This window comes from Pararge aegeria, chromosome Z (genome assembly GCF_905163445.1).
Source record: "Pararge aegeria chromosome Z, ilParAegt1.1, whole genome shotgun sequence".
Taxonomy (NCBI): Eukaryota; Metazoa; Arthropoda; class Insecta; order Lepidoptera; family Nymphalidae; genus Pararge; species Pararge aegeria.
In genome coordinates, this window is record NC_053208.1 from 16,470,498 (window position 1) to 16,485,501 (window position 15,004).

Below are 15,004 nucleotides of genomic sequence, written 5' to 3' on the forward strand. Positions count from 1 at the left end.
GATAAAAGGAATATGCAAGTAAATACGAGGGGGAACATTTGTATTACTGCATTAATTATTAATTTTCTAACACATATATCTTTTTACAATTATTTTGTTATTGCTTTGTTTGAGAATATCACGTAAACTCCCTATCTTCCTCATCATAACAAATACATATTTTATAAAAAAAAAAATTAACTACTGCACATATAAAGCATTTCAAAAGTGTATATCCAGAGTACCAAGGATCAGCACTACAGATTATATTATCAGTTTAGAGTCTGATGGTTTTCCTCTAAAGTACCTAGTTGAGCATTACTAATTGACCGTAATGACTCAGCATAGGTTAGGACACCTACTCACTGATCCCTACTGATGGTAAAATCACGCACACACCTCTAGTTATGCCGCAAGCTCGGGGAACATCAAAAGGACACATTGTTATATGAATAAACTACCTTAACCGTTTATTACAACAGTCAGCACCCCGTTTCATCGGATATTATGATCTGAAATGCTTTGAATTTAGGTACGGTGTTTTCGTACCTATTGTTCAATATCATTGCGTATTAATAAGTTTTTAAATGAAGTCATCTCGATGAATCGGGGCTAAAGGAGACAATTTGACTAATATTATTGACAACATTTATCCATTCATTGAATATATAGTAAGTAAGTAATGTATCCTTAAAACTATAACATTTATAAGACCGAAGTCTAAGAGTCCATATGTAATTCGGTTTCCATAAATCTTACGTGTCACTTCACTACCGTAAACTTTGCTGGGTTTGGAATTACTCTTCACCTGTCCTATTATTACGGATTACGAAGGTCTGTGAGCTCATCTAAGATGCCAGATCGAAGAAAACAAGAAGCACAGGGGGCCCATAATGCCCTAGAGGCACGAACCTCGTGAAGATATACAACCTTAACATTTAAAATAGGTTAAAAAAATAGGAGTTAGATTTGGATATAGATACTATAGATTATATGTGGGTGGTGTATTAAATTTATATCATCTTTACCAATACATCTATGCGTCAGTTGTTACCGCATTTTCTATATAAATTCACCACACATCCAACATACAAACTAGGTTGTGCACTAATGTAATGTACGGTAATACAGAAAACGTGTCCTACTTGCATAGACTTGGATGAAAGTAAACCATTTTCGTGCATTACAGTAGTGCTACTGTAAAGGGGTGCCATATTGGCGGTGGTAGTGGAAGATCGTGGGAGCGCTAGGCGAAGGGCGCTGGGGATGGCGAGAAAGGGATGTGATTTTAATGCCCCTGACAATATGTACCTACTTTGAGTACGTACTTAAACACAAAAATATTGTCAGTTCCATAAATATCGACACATGGAGTGGCCTCACTAGCTACAATTTTAATACTTCATCTACCTACTCATGCGAAATATACACATGTATCCGATCTATACTTTAACGTATTCAAACAATTCCGAGACCACAGCATGTTGCAAAATATCGATACTTCATAAAAAACACTGAAATCATCGATATTTTATGAGATCATTACAATAGTGATGCATCCCAAGGGAGAGTGAGCATGGCTGTTAGCTCACGCTGAAAATATATAAAACTTGTGTGACTAGAAATAGATAGAGTTCACCAAGTAAAAAAAAATGAAGCGGCATTACGCCTAAAATACGAGTTCATTTTAATAATAAAGTGCCTTATTTATTTAATACTGAAATGAATACTGCCCATACTGCCCAACGTGATATTATCTTATCACGTTCGTCAATATAAACGCAGCCAGTAATTAAAATCCAGAAAATGGCTACACCTCGGGCTGAAAGCATTTAAGTGATTAAACATTACTTACTATTCCTAACACCTTATATTCGAGAAATGTTAAAAGCTCGTACGACGCTAAGTTCGCTTAGTAAAATCCGAGTGAAGAATTTTAATCTTCCTAAAATGTCGTGAATAGGTAATAATAATTGTGTCTGATCTGGCGGAAACTCGCTAAATAGTTATGTATTTTGTAGTGGCATAGTTGGATGTAAACATATATACATCCACCATCCCTACGACGAACCACGAAAGCCTGATACAGATATCAGAGTAATGGTCCTATGTGTCCTAATTGAGGGAAAAAACTTTAGTCCCTGTCCGTGTGATTTAGCGGCGTAAAGGTGGTTTGTAGCCGAGGCTCATGCGTTCGAGGAACCTGTGCAGGTCGTGGAAGCGAGGTCGCTGGGCGGGGTCGCGGCGCCAGCACTCGTGCATGAGGTCGTAGAGCTCCCTGCGGCAACGTGGAGGCGGTGCAGCGGGTACACGGGCCCCACGGCCTCCATTACGCCATTCACTTGCGTTCGCTACCACCTATGGCGGGAAACCAGTTAAGACCCTACCTTTGAAAGTGTGTTAAGAGGTAGATTGAATGAATGCTAGAAAGATAGCTTTATGCACTATTAGCTGTTGCTGTTTATGTTGAGTTTTAATAATCCCGTAGGAAACCTTCATTTCGACGAGATAAAATGTATCCTGTGGCCGTCTCTAGGATGCAACGTATTTTTATACAAAAGTTAATACTCCGGGAAACTTTCATCAGCAGATTTCCTGGATAAGTGTGTGTGCAATGTGCCCATCTCTAGTTAAGCCGTAAAGCCATGTTTAGGTGACAATGCTATAGTTTTAATCCTGCGGGTAACTTTAATTAGTATCTTCTCCAGGAGAATAGATATCCTATAGAATAAATATCCTATTATATATCCTACTTCCATAACCATGTATAAATTTATTAAATGCCCATTATTAATACGTGATGAAATTAAGTTTTATGTTAATTGTCAGTATAAACACTACTTAATAATATAAGTGAAAAATATACAACGTTTCATTATTTTGCAGATTAAAAATTGAAGACCTATTATTATAAAAGGTTGAAACCAATCTTAAATCCTAAAGTGTTAAAGGACGGATTGATGAGGTGGGAATATGCAGATATAACATCAGTCTTTACTGTCATTACGACACATTAAACCTATATGAATAAAAGAACTTTCTACAAGTAGATCCTAACAATAAAAACATAATAAATACCTGATTATCGTTCATTTCTTCAAAGGGCTTAGCAGAGCAGTATGTAAGCACTTCCCAAACGGTGACACCGAATGACCAAACGTCGCTAGCTGGAGAATAGACTCCCTGAAGACGAAATTATATGTTATATATTCGTTGTAAATATCCTCGGTAAAGATATTAATACAGTGCAGGAGATATGTAACGCATCATTTATGTAAATACTATATATTGGGGGTACTTTAAAGCAAGAGCCCAATCTAATACAAGTCGAAAGTCAAAATGTTCTGCAGCACCACTTTTTGCATTTGGAACGCCACACCTTTAAATTTAAAATAATAAGCAATGATTATTACCTTAATAAATAAGATGTAATAGCAATATTGATACTCAAAAGTTATAAACACCAAAGTTTTCGTAAACTAACCATTAGTAAGCTTTCCCAGGCCATCCATCGTAAGGGGGTACGGGAACCGTCCGCTAGTATATGATAGTCGCTTACAAACTCTTGGCAAAACATAGCATAGTCGGCAACTTTAATGTTTAGATTCTCGGTTACGGTGATGTTTCTGCAATAAAATGAATTCACTGGTGAATGAAAATTTTATGAAATTGTTCATTGTATTAGCTTTTCCTTTGACGATCTATGGTGAAGCGGAGAGCGCTGTGGTTTTTTAGTTAGAGGTGTCGGGTTCGATACCCAGGGGCAATTTTGGAGTTTATAATTTCCTAATTTTCGTGGCTAGCTACCAACCTGCCTACGAAGACGTGCCTCTTAGTGTGATTTAGTGTTCCGGCACGATGTGGGACCGATAATTCACTCGGTTTCGGTCGTTATTACATATAGATTAAACTTATCTAAGTATCACAGTCAGAGTTCAATAGCCAAATTTTGACTGTGCATATAACATGTATGTATGTCGATAGTGCCCAGTCAATGGTTATTAGTATGCATATACATGTGACCTAATAAACATTTTATCTGGAGATTTCCCCTGAAGTTCATATTCTCTGTAATGATCAGGACCAATAATTTAATCGGTTTGGCGTTCACAAACAGATCTCATAGATTTACCACGTCAGAGTTTACTAGCCCGATTTATGCTATGCTTTTATTACATGTTATATAGTTAACGGGACCGATGATTTAATCGGTTCCGGTCGTTATTACGTGCAGTTTTCATTTATTTGTCACAGTCAATAGCCAAACGGGCTATCTTTTAATCTGTCCTAATCGTTCACAAACAGATCACACAGATTTACCACATTCTAAGTTCTGTAGCCTTTAGGTTTTCGTTAAGCTTTATATGATTTAGTGACCTGGACTTATATAGTGACCAGAATCAATTATTGAAATGGGTCTCACCAATCGATTTTCACTAGGCAACTCTCTTAACCTAACTTGTCTATGGTGCTTGCCACAAGGTGAGGTATTTTGTGTTTGAATTATAAATTTTTTTTCATTTTTCATTTGGCTTTTAAAACATCTGTCAATTGTCAGTTTACGAGTTTCCTAAACATTACGCAACCCCGAATCTGTGTTGTAATTTAAGATGGGGCTTAACGTCGTTAGTCATCATCTAAGAGTTGGTGAAACGTTTTTTCCTAATCTAAGAGTTGGTGAAACGTTTTTTCCTAGGTTTAGTGAAAACGAGTATTAATGGGTTTTTGTCATAATCTAAGTCCTGAATTATACCTATGGGAGCTTGTTGACAGACACGGAGACGTAATCTTAGTTTCTAACAGCAAAAATATGTGCGTTCAACAGGAGATTGTAGCGCTCTTGTTCACGATATACTGCCTGCTGGATATGGATCTTATACAAGATATTATGAATACATACCGTGCGGCGAGATCCCGGTGTACTAACTCGAATTCGGCCAAGTACTTCATGCCGCTCGCTATTTGACAACCGATGTGAATCAAACTCGAATAACTGGAATAAAAGGTTGTCGTTAAAAAGTGTCCTTTTTAACACAATAACAAACCAATCTTAATTAATTTATGCTACACTCTGGCAGAATGGAGTCCTATTTCAATCAAACTAGAATATAAGAGTCTGAGGTTTGAAATGCGTTATGAAGAATTTTGACTTACTTCAATTTGCGTTCCATCTTCAGAATCGTCGGAAGAGGAATAGCATCTCCTCGGTCCAGTGCTGCGCATGGAGGTTCTAGAAGGCTCAGTCCAAGTACTCGTGCTAGTTGAGGGTGCTTCAGCCCAGCGCCCCAAGTAGCTTCGCGGGCAAATGCCGCTCTGTCACATACGATTTTTTTAATTAAATCGCTCAGTCTTGTATTATATCATTTACAAATACGAACGCAAAATTATACAATCGTGACTATAGATAATATAAATTGATCCTTAAACTTTTACCAACACCAACCATATGACTAAGCTGTTATGCGTCAACTTTCTGAGATATAATTGGGGTTGTTCATACGGCGTTTGTCTAGTTTTCTTAAGAATTGGATATTGTTGGAAACATCTCAATACCAGTCCGTAACTAGTAAATTGGTGCTGCCATACGTAAAAGAACTCGTTATGACATCGATCCAATCACAGGGACATTGATATGATAAATAGTTTTTCCTCGCCTTTTAAAAAAACTAAACTTACTTGATATTGCTAGGGCAGCCGCGCCATAAAGTTTTGACTACAACAAGCCGGCGGCGGTGGCCGATAGGCATTTCCTCGTCGCTCAGTTCCTCGATACCATCCGTTTCGCAAATCTGGAGCTGGTTTGAAAACAAAAACAAGCTTAGTGTAATAAATGTGGCACAAGAATTTTAACCACCTTTATCACGTAGATAAATTATTTTTGGACCCGCATAATATGGAAGTGCTTGGTTTTAAAAGAGATAAATTTAACTTTGGAAGTAATTGAACATTTTTGGGAAGGGAAGCTGGAGGATGATGCAGACAGGTTACCGAGATGGTTTGAGTTATTCTGCTTGTCAATCAAATTCATGGGACGTTTATTTAATGCAACTATGTTATTTTAGTAATTAAAGCATTTGCCCAACCCTATTATATTGGTTCGACGCCCTGGACCACGAGGTCATTGGTCGTAAATCCACCTAAAGCTACACACCACTTGTAGACAAGGGGTCGCAAACTTGTCAACAACCCGTCAACCATACAGTGGACGTGGTACGAGAGATAAAGTCGGATTTTAAATTCACAAGAGTAAACTGACAGTTGCTAATGTCACTTTGTAAAATAATGTTGTCACATTTAGGTATTGTATCTCGGTAGTGATTCATCTCACTTGCTAATTGGAACATACCTGATATTAAAAATATAATTATATAAACTTTAATATAAATTATAGTTAGGTATTAAATAATAACTCATTGAAATATTGATAGATTTAATTTTAAAATGTGTTTGAGTTACGCATCATACGAATAACTTACTCTTGTAAGTAATCATATGACTGACTCAGGTACTCATTATCATTACATTATATGATTATTTTTGTCACAACACTATTTTCTTTTCATTAAAATCTGATAACACCGTAAACGTTACTTCCTTCCAGTGAATTAGAAATCTGACTTTTTAAATTGTCAATATTTGGTCGACCGTCTAGCGAAGTAGATGTTGAAAAGGTGTTTGAATTGTTTTAAGGTGATAAATCAGCTGAAGCCTTCGCTCTTTTATAGTTTATTTTCTTAAATCATAGCTTATGTTTTAAAATATTCGACTTTATCACAGGACATCTAGTAGATTAATGCGTAGATAAATAAAAAGAATAACTCCCGCCCAAGATGGAATTGTATTTTATCAAATCCCTGTATATCTTAATTATAATGACCAGGATTTGAAAGACACAGATACTATACAGCTTTGTTAGCACGTTTGGAGTACCCTCCGATAGTAGAAACTCTGGTACATAATATTGCAGCTAAAACACATGGTGGTTTAGCTTAATGGATTCATTCTCTTTGACTCAAACAAGCTTTTACCGTACAGACGGAGTTTCACTTTTTAACAAGCTTACTTAATTAGCATCATTCGTCGCACTATTATCGTTACAACCATCAGTAGCGTGCACTTCATACAAGCACAAAAGCTCTGCCTACTGTAAAATTCTTATAAAACTCATAAAGTAGAAAGATTTTTCCATTTTATGACATCTTTTAGTTTATCGAATCCTGTTCGAAAACCCTATGCCCGCACTGATAACCGTACCGATTTCACCCCCGTATATAGCAGATTTCTACGCCCTAGAATTCCAAACTAATCTGTAGTTTTTCCTGAGCTTTCGTGATCAACCCCCTGTGACTGGCATTGAGTGGCAGTGAATGGCAATTCCCTCGGTGAGTGGCATATCACATGTAAGTTTATTATTTAGGGTTTCAAAAAACTGAACTTTTATGGTATGACTCCCTAGTCTCTCTTTCTTCCTTCTGTTCGTTCGTACTTCCACGTTTTACGACAGATTCAGTCAGTTATAGTGACCAAGTTGTAACTTTCTATACTTAAAGGTTGGCAAAGTATTCATTATTCTTAAAGTCCCCCAATAACTGAAACCTTACAAACCAGGAGAAAAGTTAGTTCAGTCAGAAGTTTTATTGTTACATTATCAATAAAGATAATACTGTTTTTTCAAAAGATACATAAATTTTTTACACCGGTATATATCTATTGGTGATATTGAGGTTTTATTTATGAGCGTGGGTTCGATCCCCGGCAGAGGCAACGTGGAAATTTATTATTTTCCGAATTTTTCAGCCGTGATTACTTACTTACCTTATCAACAAAGACACAAACAACTGCTTATCAGTTTCAATGATTAGCAGTTTCTACACGGTTTATGTGTAGGTTTAATATCCATATCTCTAACAGGTATCTCTCTCTATCATCTTACACTACAGCATCACGTAATTAAGTAATATTGCAGTAAAGTAGTAGTATATCTAACGGTTAGTGGAATAAAAGAAACCGATTATGAAAAACTTCACTAAAAGTAAGTTATTTTTCTCGTTTACAATCTATTATCAGACTCATAAAGACAATAAAATTGTAAGTGTCCTCAAAGAATATAATAGTGTTTAAACTATACCAAAGAGTTCTTTTACTTATTACGCTTGTGAAAATAACTGTTTTAATTTAATAGTCCAGGTTCTTAAGCCGCACGCTCAAAATTAAAAAGAAAGGATTTAAAAATTTACATTTTTATTCCGCGGCACGAAGGGAAGTTCGCAAGGAAATAGTTCTTAAGCACGTAAATAGTGTAGAAGGTAGAGAATTTCCTGTATATTTCACAAAAGCCTACTTTGGCCCAGTTGCTAAGTTTACCGAGCGTGGAAAATGGCTTTGCCTCTAACGGATTTGAAAATGTTGGGAAAAAGCTCTCTTATAATCCAGGTGTCCTAGCTTATGACACTGTTCTGCTTGATCATACAACCGGATTTTACTTTCATTTAATGACATTTAGGGGATTTTTTATACAAATGTGATTAACAAATTTGTTTTTATGTATACTGCAGGCTAGATGGATTTGGGTGTGCAAAATGTTACGAGATAAATTTAGGACGCCCATAAAAGCGTACTGTTTAATAAATATTTAGGCAGTTGGTCAGTTTTTTAAACCCCTTTACCCCGTATAAAAACCAATTAAGTCAAATAGACAAACATAAGAGTTTTTTAGACAATCCTAAAGGGTTTAAGGATAATAGATGATTTGTATGGAAAAAAAATTTATTAATAATAAAAATTAATAAATAAAAATTTATTAAAAATAAATTTATTAATATAAATATCAATTAGATACATAACCGACCTATTGGCCGGTTATGTATCTAATTTATAACATACCAGCGGTTGTGTGCTACTTTGTGCGCTTGCTGTTTTCCATACAAATCATCTATTATCCTTAAACCCTTTAGGATTGTCTAAAAAACCCTTTAGGTTATGTATCTAATTACGAAGTTAATATATTGTTAGCCTGTCCACTATAATTCTTCCAGATAGTGGAGCTTTTATCCAAGTTAATATATGCATAAAATATTACAATGTCAGAAAGGTCTACTTAGGCCGTCGTCTTTTTATCCCTGAGTAACTTAATATGGAATAGGGTGCCAAGATAAAAGGAAAGGGTAGTTATGATTCCACTCACATCGCCTGGCGTCGAGAGGGTTTGCGTGTGATTCGATGACTGTTTTAAAGGTTTATTTAAAACTTTAGAGTGGGTGTTGAATTGAAACACTTATACCTTACTGAACATCAACGTGTTGGAACACTTCTATGATACTACCTTACTGAACATCAACGTGTTGGAACACTTCTACGGTACTACCTTACTGAACATCAACGTGGGATAATTAGCCGAATGAGATAAAGGGATTATTTTTACGGGGTTTCTCATATATAATTTTGTGCTATACCGTGTTATATATTTATTAGTTGTTTCGGAGTCCAAATATATACCTACAATAACGAGTTTTTTTTAAAGCTTTAATGATGAAATGAAACTATTTATTATTTTTATTCATTGTGCGTAAGATTAATTTAAGTTATCTCCCAAAATGTTTCAGTGTTAGTTAATAAACAAGATAAACCTACATATTATCTGAACCAAAACAAGTTTTGTCCAAGTATGTTGATTGACATAATGTTATTAAAAAACTGGAATAATATTCATCAAACCGATTTTATTCTAAATCGCGTCACATTTTGTCGTGCAAATATTGTGTCGCGGGCGCTTTAATTTATTGCTCCGGTACAAAAAATGAAGGCAATCAAGCACCCCGAATATTGAGGCAGACAATGTTTAGATTAGGTCAAGTGCAATAAAATTGTACTGGAGCCTATTAAAGGGGCGAAGATTAAATTTTTTTTTCTACCAGCTCTACCCTAAAAGGAGGTGATAAATATAGCCATAATGATATTGGAAATGTGGAGGACCAAGCGAATGTTTTACAAAAAAACAGTAGTACAACTTTATAATGATAAATATATATATATATAAGTCGTAGTAGTACAAGGTCTATAGCCGTCTAAAGAAATATATTTCACCGATTAAGAAACGTTAGGCTAACTTATCTGATTTAAGATGAAGTGAACAGTACAAATCACAAACATACTTTACACTGAAAAGTAATGAAAAGATTGTTTTTATTATAAGACAAGTAAGAAAAAATTAAGTGTATCTATATTTTTTCCCCTGCAACACTTTCATGGCTGGCAATTATTTAGCGTCCTCATGGTATACAAAGCGTTACCCAAGATTTGCTTTTTTACGCTTAAAAGACAGGCACAGATGCTAATGGTGTATTTACCACCTCATATAGTATGTTTATGTCCGTTTTTCTGACTTTTTGCTTGACGACGTCTATATAATCAGAACTCTTCAGATGGCAGATTAAATTTAGTAGTGCTATCCTCATTTACAGGGAAGACAAGGAAAAAATAGATTAATAAGTTCGGGCGTAAACCAACACCAAATCGTTAGAGTCTGCAGTTAGGTTGTTCCTACTCAAAGCTTGTATTTAACGCGACTATTTAAGGACCTTACTTATCCTCCTCTTTTGTCTATGACAGCGTGGAACGTATACATAGGGTTAAAGATAAATTCATGACCTTAGTGCTTTGGATTTCCAGCTTTTTTCATCGGAACAAAAGTGCCTGTCTTAGCTAGTTCAACGACTTCATTAACATATAGGAACCATACCCTGGGGGTTTTTCCGCAGCATTGTACCCGTTTTCTAACACAAGTGGCACGTACTTCATTGCACGTAGGAAAGCATCAAGCTGCGACTTAAGCAGTGAGCCTAGTTAGAAAATTTTAAATTGCCAAAGTGTCTTCACAGCCGTAGTCCAGAGCCCGGCATAAGGAAGGTCATGAATTTATCTTTAACCCTATGTATACGTCCCCGCTGTCATAGACAAAAGAGGAGGATAAAAAACCTCTTCATCTCTCGAGATAGCTGAGACGATATCATTATTCTTAAAGACAGCGCGTAGCTTTTTCAGTCCATGGGCATTGCTTATCACTTTTCATCAGGTAACACTTCACTGCGTTTTTGGCCTTAAAGTCTCTTAAGTTTTAAATAAGGCACATTATAAAGATATTATTAAAGAGCATTTTAGAATACCCTACGGTAGATAAGACAAATAATTTGTCTTATCTACCGTTCGTAAATTTAATGTACATTTTTTGACTACACGTTAGGTGCTTTAAACGTAACGCTGCAACCAAATGCACTAGTTAGGAAGCAGTTGGCTTTATCAATCAAGCTAGCTTTATCAATCTAATTTATACGAGGTGACATTTAAAGGATTATACCAATTATGGGTTATACTTTTATAAATCACCTAATTAATAAAATTTATACATTAATATCGATGAATTATAGCTACAAATTTAGTTGGTTAAAAAGCCACACGTGTTCATACGTAATATCAAAATGTAGAGCATTTAATTAAATAATCCGGCACATTACAAATTTTTGGCTATCGGTAATTACGCAATGTTGACGCCGATGAATTTTCCACAGTAATTAGTGAAAACGATATGTGTCATGTGGCGTAGTTTAAATACCGGACACATTATAGTATATCCTACCTACCAACACATTGGAGTAGCGTCATGGGTCCAAGCTTTATATTTCTCATTCTAATTAGAGTGATATATTTAAAGTGGGATATTAAAATGGCTCATAAGGAATATGATTCTGGTAATAAATTGTTTTTATTTACATTCATTCTTATCCGAACAGCCGTTTCTGGTTGAAGAATAAACAAAAAATTATAAATTAAAAACCTATACGTTAAAATAACTGAACTTAAAACTTGATAATTATTTAACCATTAGGAAGCTATTCCATCAAGTAACATAGTCATATCATACAATATTATAAATAAAGTAACGTTTCTATTTAGTTGATTTCATAAAAAAATCCGTGATACTGTATACATATCTTTCATTAAAACGCAACTATAAATCATTTAATAGAATAGTTATAAGTAGTTAATGTAGATAGTGCCGATTTCTAATTAATTTTCCAAGTGATCTGAACAAATATTAGATAGGTACATCGTAAATAATATGGTAAAAGTATAAAATAAACGTTCGTCCATTAAGAGCGGTGAGCGAGCGGGGAGAGGTGGGGTTGGGTGCCCGGTAAGTGTGAGCAGATTGCATTTTCTTGCTACGGCCAGTAATCAATTTTTATGAGCATTTTTGTAGCCCCGTGCCCTCTGCTCCCCTCCGCTCGTAGCGTGGGCAACGTGCTAACTTTCCCCTCGCGACACACCGCCGCGCTCTGTAAGGTACGTTCCGCGACTAAGACGCGACTAGATAATGTTGCGACAAAGATACCTAGATACCTTTTTCATCATCTTACTAAAAAGGAAATACATACTGGCTTAAGTATCAGAAGTGATAGGAGATAGTGCTGGAATATTTGAGTTAGGTACTAGAATAAGGTAGGTTTTTTAATTTATGCTTTAAGATTATATTGTTATTCTTCACGCAAGTAAATATGGAACACCCGTTAACACATTTTATTTGGTTCAGGCATTGGCATAGGTAAAATGTAATGGGTAAAAACGAAGCTTCGTTTATTTCTGTCTGTCTAGTTTAGCCCAACTTCAGCTACTTTGGTTCTATCAATAATTCCAAATGCCTTGGGAAACTTTTTTTAAGCTCAGACTACAAATTGTATCCTTTTTCCGACCAACTCCAGGATGTAAGCTACTTTATGCGAATTTTTTTTAAGGATAAGTTTAGCGGTTTTTTTCCAATTTCGAGAGGACGGTACTCCATTTTTAAGAAGGACTACTTCTTCAAGACGCAATAGTATATACGTGGTAATATAGTAGTAAGAACCAGAGTTACTGAGATAGCTCAGCGAGTCACGCAGCTGAAGTGGCAATGGGCGGGGCACATCGGAGAAAGGATGGACGTGGGGGTCCCAAGGTGCTGCAATGGCAGCCCCGCACTGGTATGCGCAGAATTGATCGACCCCCAACCCAGTTCCAAAGTCGATATTAAGCGTGTCGCAGGTAGTCGCTGGATTCATGCGGCACAAAACCGTGGAATTTGGAACTCCCTACAAACATCTATGACCAGCAGTGAATGCCTATCGGTTGATATGATGATGGTTGAGTGTGCATTAGTAACAAATAAATAGATGCATACGCATTTATACTATTATTCTTATTATCGTTAAAAATATATTTTTTAGTATTGTACGAACAACGGATGGCGACAGTCGCGTGTCTTAAAACCGTACCTTAAGCCTCCTTCGAAATAATTAACTCTATGGAATTTAATCTGCTAAAACTTAATTTAACAAAATTTCTGCGGAATTTCACTTTGTTACGTCACGGTTATAATACACGATGGCTTACACATCTATTGGTCACAAATAGGCACGTGGTCCCCCAAAGTTTGCGAGAAGTTTGATGCCGTGCTCCTGAATTTAATTAATTCTGTTATACCTACGTATACTCTCCCTTCGCTGTTATTATGTTTAATAATGAAAGGTAAATATAACTACAACCTACCTTGTCCTATTGATTTTTAGGACCGCGAACCTTATGATGTACCTTTATCGAAACTTTTTAGGCTCACTTTGTCGATCTGTGTGTCAAGGCTGTTTAACTCAGCAATTTAGCTTGAGGCGTCAAGTTAAAATTTAAAGATACTAAAGTTAGTTTCAATAAATATCAAGCAATAATTGGAGAAAGGTAGATTCCGATACTATAAAAAACCCCCGATTGATATCGATATTGAAAAATAACCAATTTTCATCAAACATATTTAAGAACACTCCCGACTTATTCCACTTTCAAACAAACAAACAAACATAATCAAAATCGGTTCAGCGGTTTGGGAACTATGATGCCACATACAGAATCACACGCACACACACACACACACACACAAACACGCAAAACTTACTACACCCCGTTGTGGTTAAAAATGTATGAAAAAAATGTTTTGAATTTCGAATAACAATACAAGTTGTACCTTAAAGAACCAGGAGAATGAAATTCTAAATTGATTTTATTTTTTTAATATGTACAATGGAATCGATTCCCGGTTTCGGTCGTAAAATGGTAAGATTTTCTGTAAAGAAATCTCGTACCAGCCACAGTTAGGGAAATGTGCAATTCGTTCCTCGGAGAACAATCAATCCCAGTTACTGTCATTGGTTCTATAATTGCAGAAAACGTACTTAGCCTCGAAAATTTAGAGGTGCGTACCGGTAATCGAACTCGGTTCCACCGAAAGTGATTAAGCTAGACTAGGCTGTCAGCGCTTGTGGTATAATGCAATAAATCTTAGTTATAGTATAACAAGTAGGCAACACAAAAACGTTAAAATAATAAATTACTTGTGTGTAACAATGTAGCAAATTGGCATACTTGATGCCACGCTGCATCGTTATCGCCAACGCAAGGGCACGTTTAAAGGATATGAACATAACTCAGTGACAGCTTTGTTCAACAACAATAGTGTGGTTTAATTCAATATTTTCCAAGGCCTGTATGTATAAGATTTTTATTAAAACACTTGTGTGATATCCAATACAATTGCAGTTACCACAGAAATGCGATTTCAAATAACACTGCTTCGTTGCCGTTGGTCAAGTGCTTAGCACGATCAACCAGTATTAAGAAACTGGTGATGGAAAAGGGGTGGGCCCAGTGCCACGGAAAGTAGGTGCTTATACCTAATAATAAGTGCTAAAGCCCGCGAACTTCTAAATCCCTTTCTTTTATAAGATACTTAATAAAATAATTACAATAATTTGATTAAGTATCGTATAGTATTAACGCAAGACTAAAGTTCAGGCATTCGTAATTATAATATAATTAATTGGTTCGCCTACAGCACAAACCTTGTTGTTGTAAAAATAAATCTGCGTGTACAGTTAATAAGATCACGTCATCTTGTTTTATTTTCTAAGAACCTTGCATAGAAGGCGCTCTCTCGCTTATGCCGCTT

At 35.9% G+C, this 15,004-nt stretch overlaps 1 protein-coding gene across 1 annotated transcript in view; it reads right to left on the minus strand.

Moving 5' to 3' along the window:
* Positions 1 to 1,788: 1,788 nt before the first annotated feature.
* The window catches only part of LOC120636323 (epithelial discoidin domain-containing receptor 1-like), a 94,447-nt gene continuing 81,231 nt past the window's right edge, over positions 1,789 to 15,004 (minus strand). Inside the window, exons 12-17 of the mRNA XM_039907754.1 lie at positions 5,656 to 5,774; positions 5,134 to 5,292; positions 4,880 to 4,972; positions 3,464 to 3,605; positions 3,058 to 3,162; positions 1,789 to 2,337 (exon numbers count right to left, since the gene is read on the minus strand). Coding sequence (XP_039763688.1) covers positions 2,134 to 2,337; positions 3,058 to 3,162; positions 3,464 to 3,605; positions 4,880 to 4,972; positions 5,134 to 5,292; positions 5,656 to 5,774 — 822 coding nt within the window. The 3' untranslated portion in view covers positions 1,789 to 2,133. The remainder of the gene's footprint in view (positions 2,338 to 3,057; positions 3,163 to 3,463; positions 3,606 to 4,879; positions 4,973 to 5,133; positions 5,293 to 5,655; positions 5,775 to 15,004) is intronic.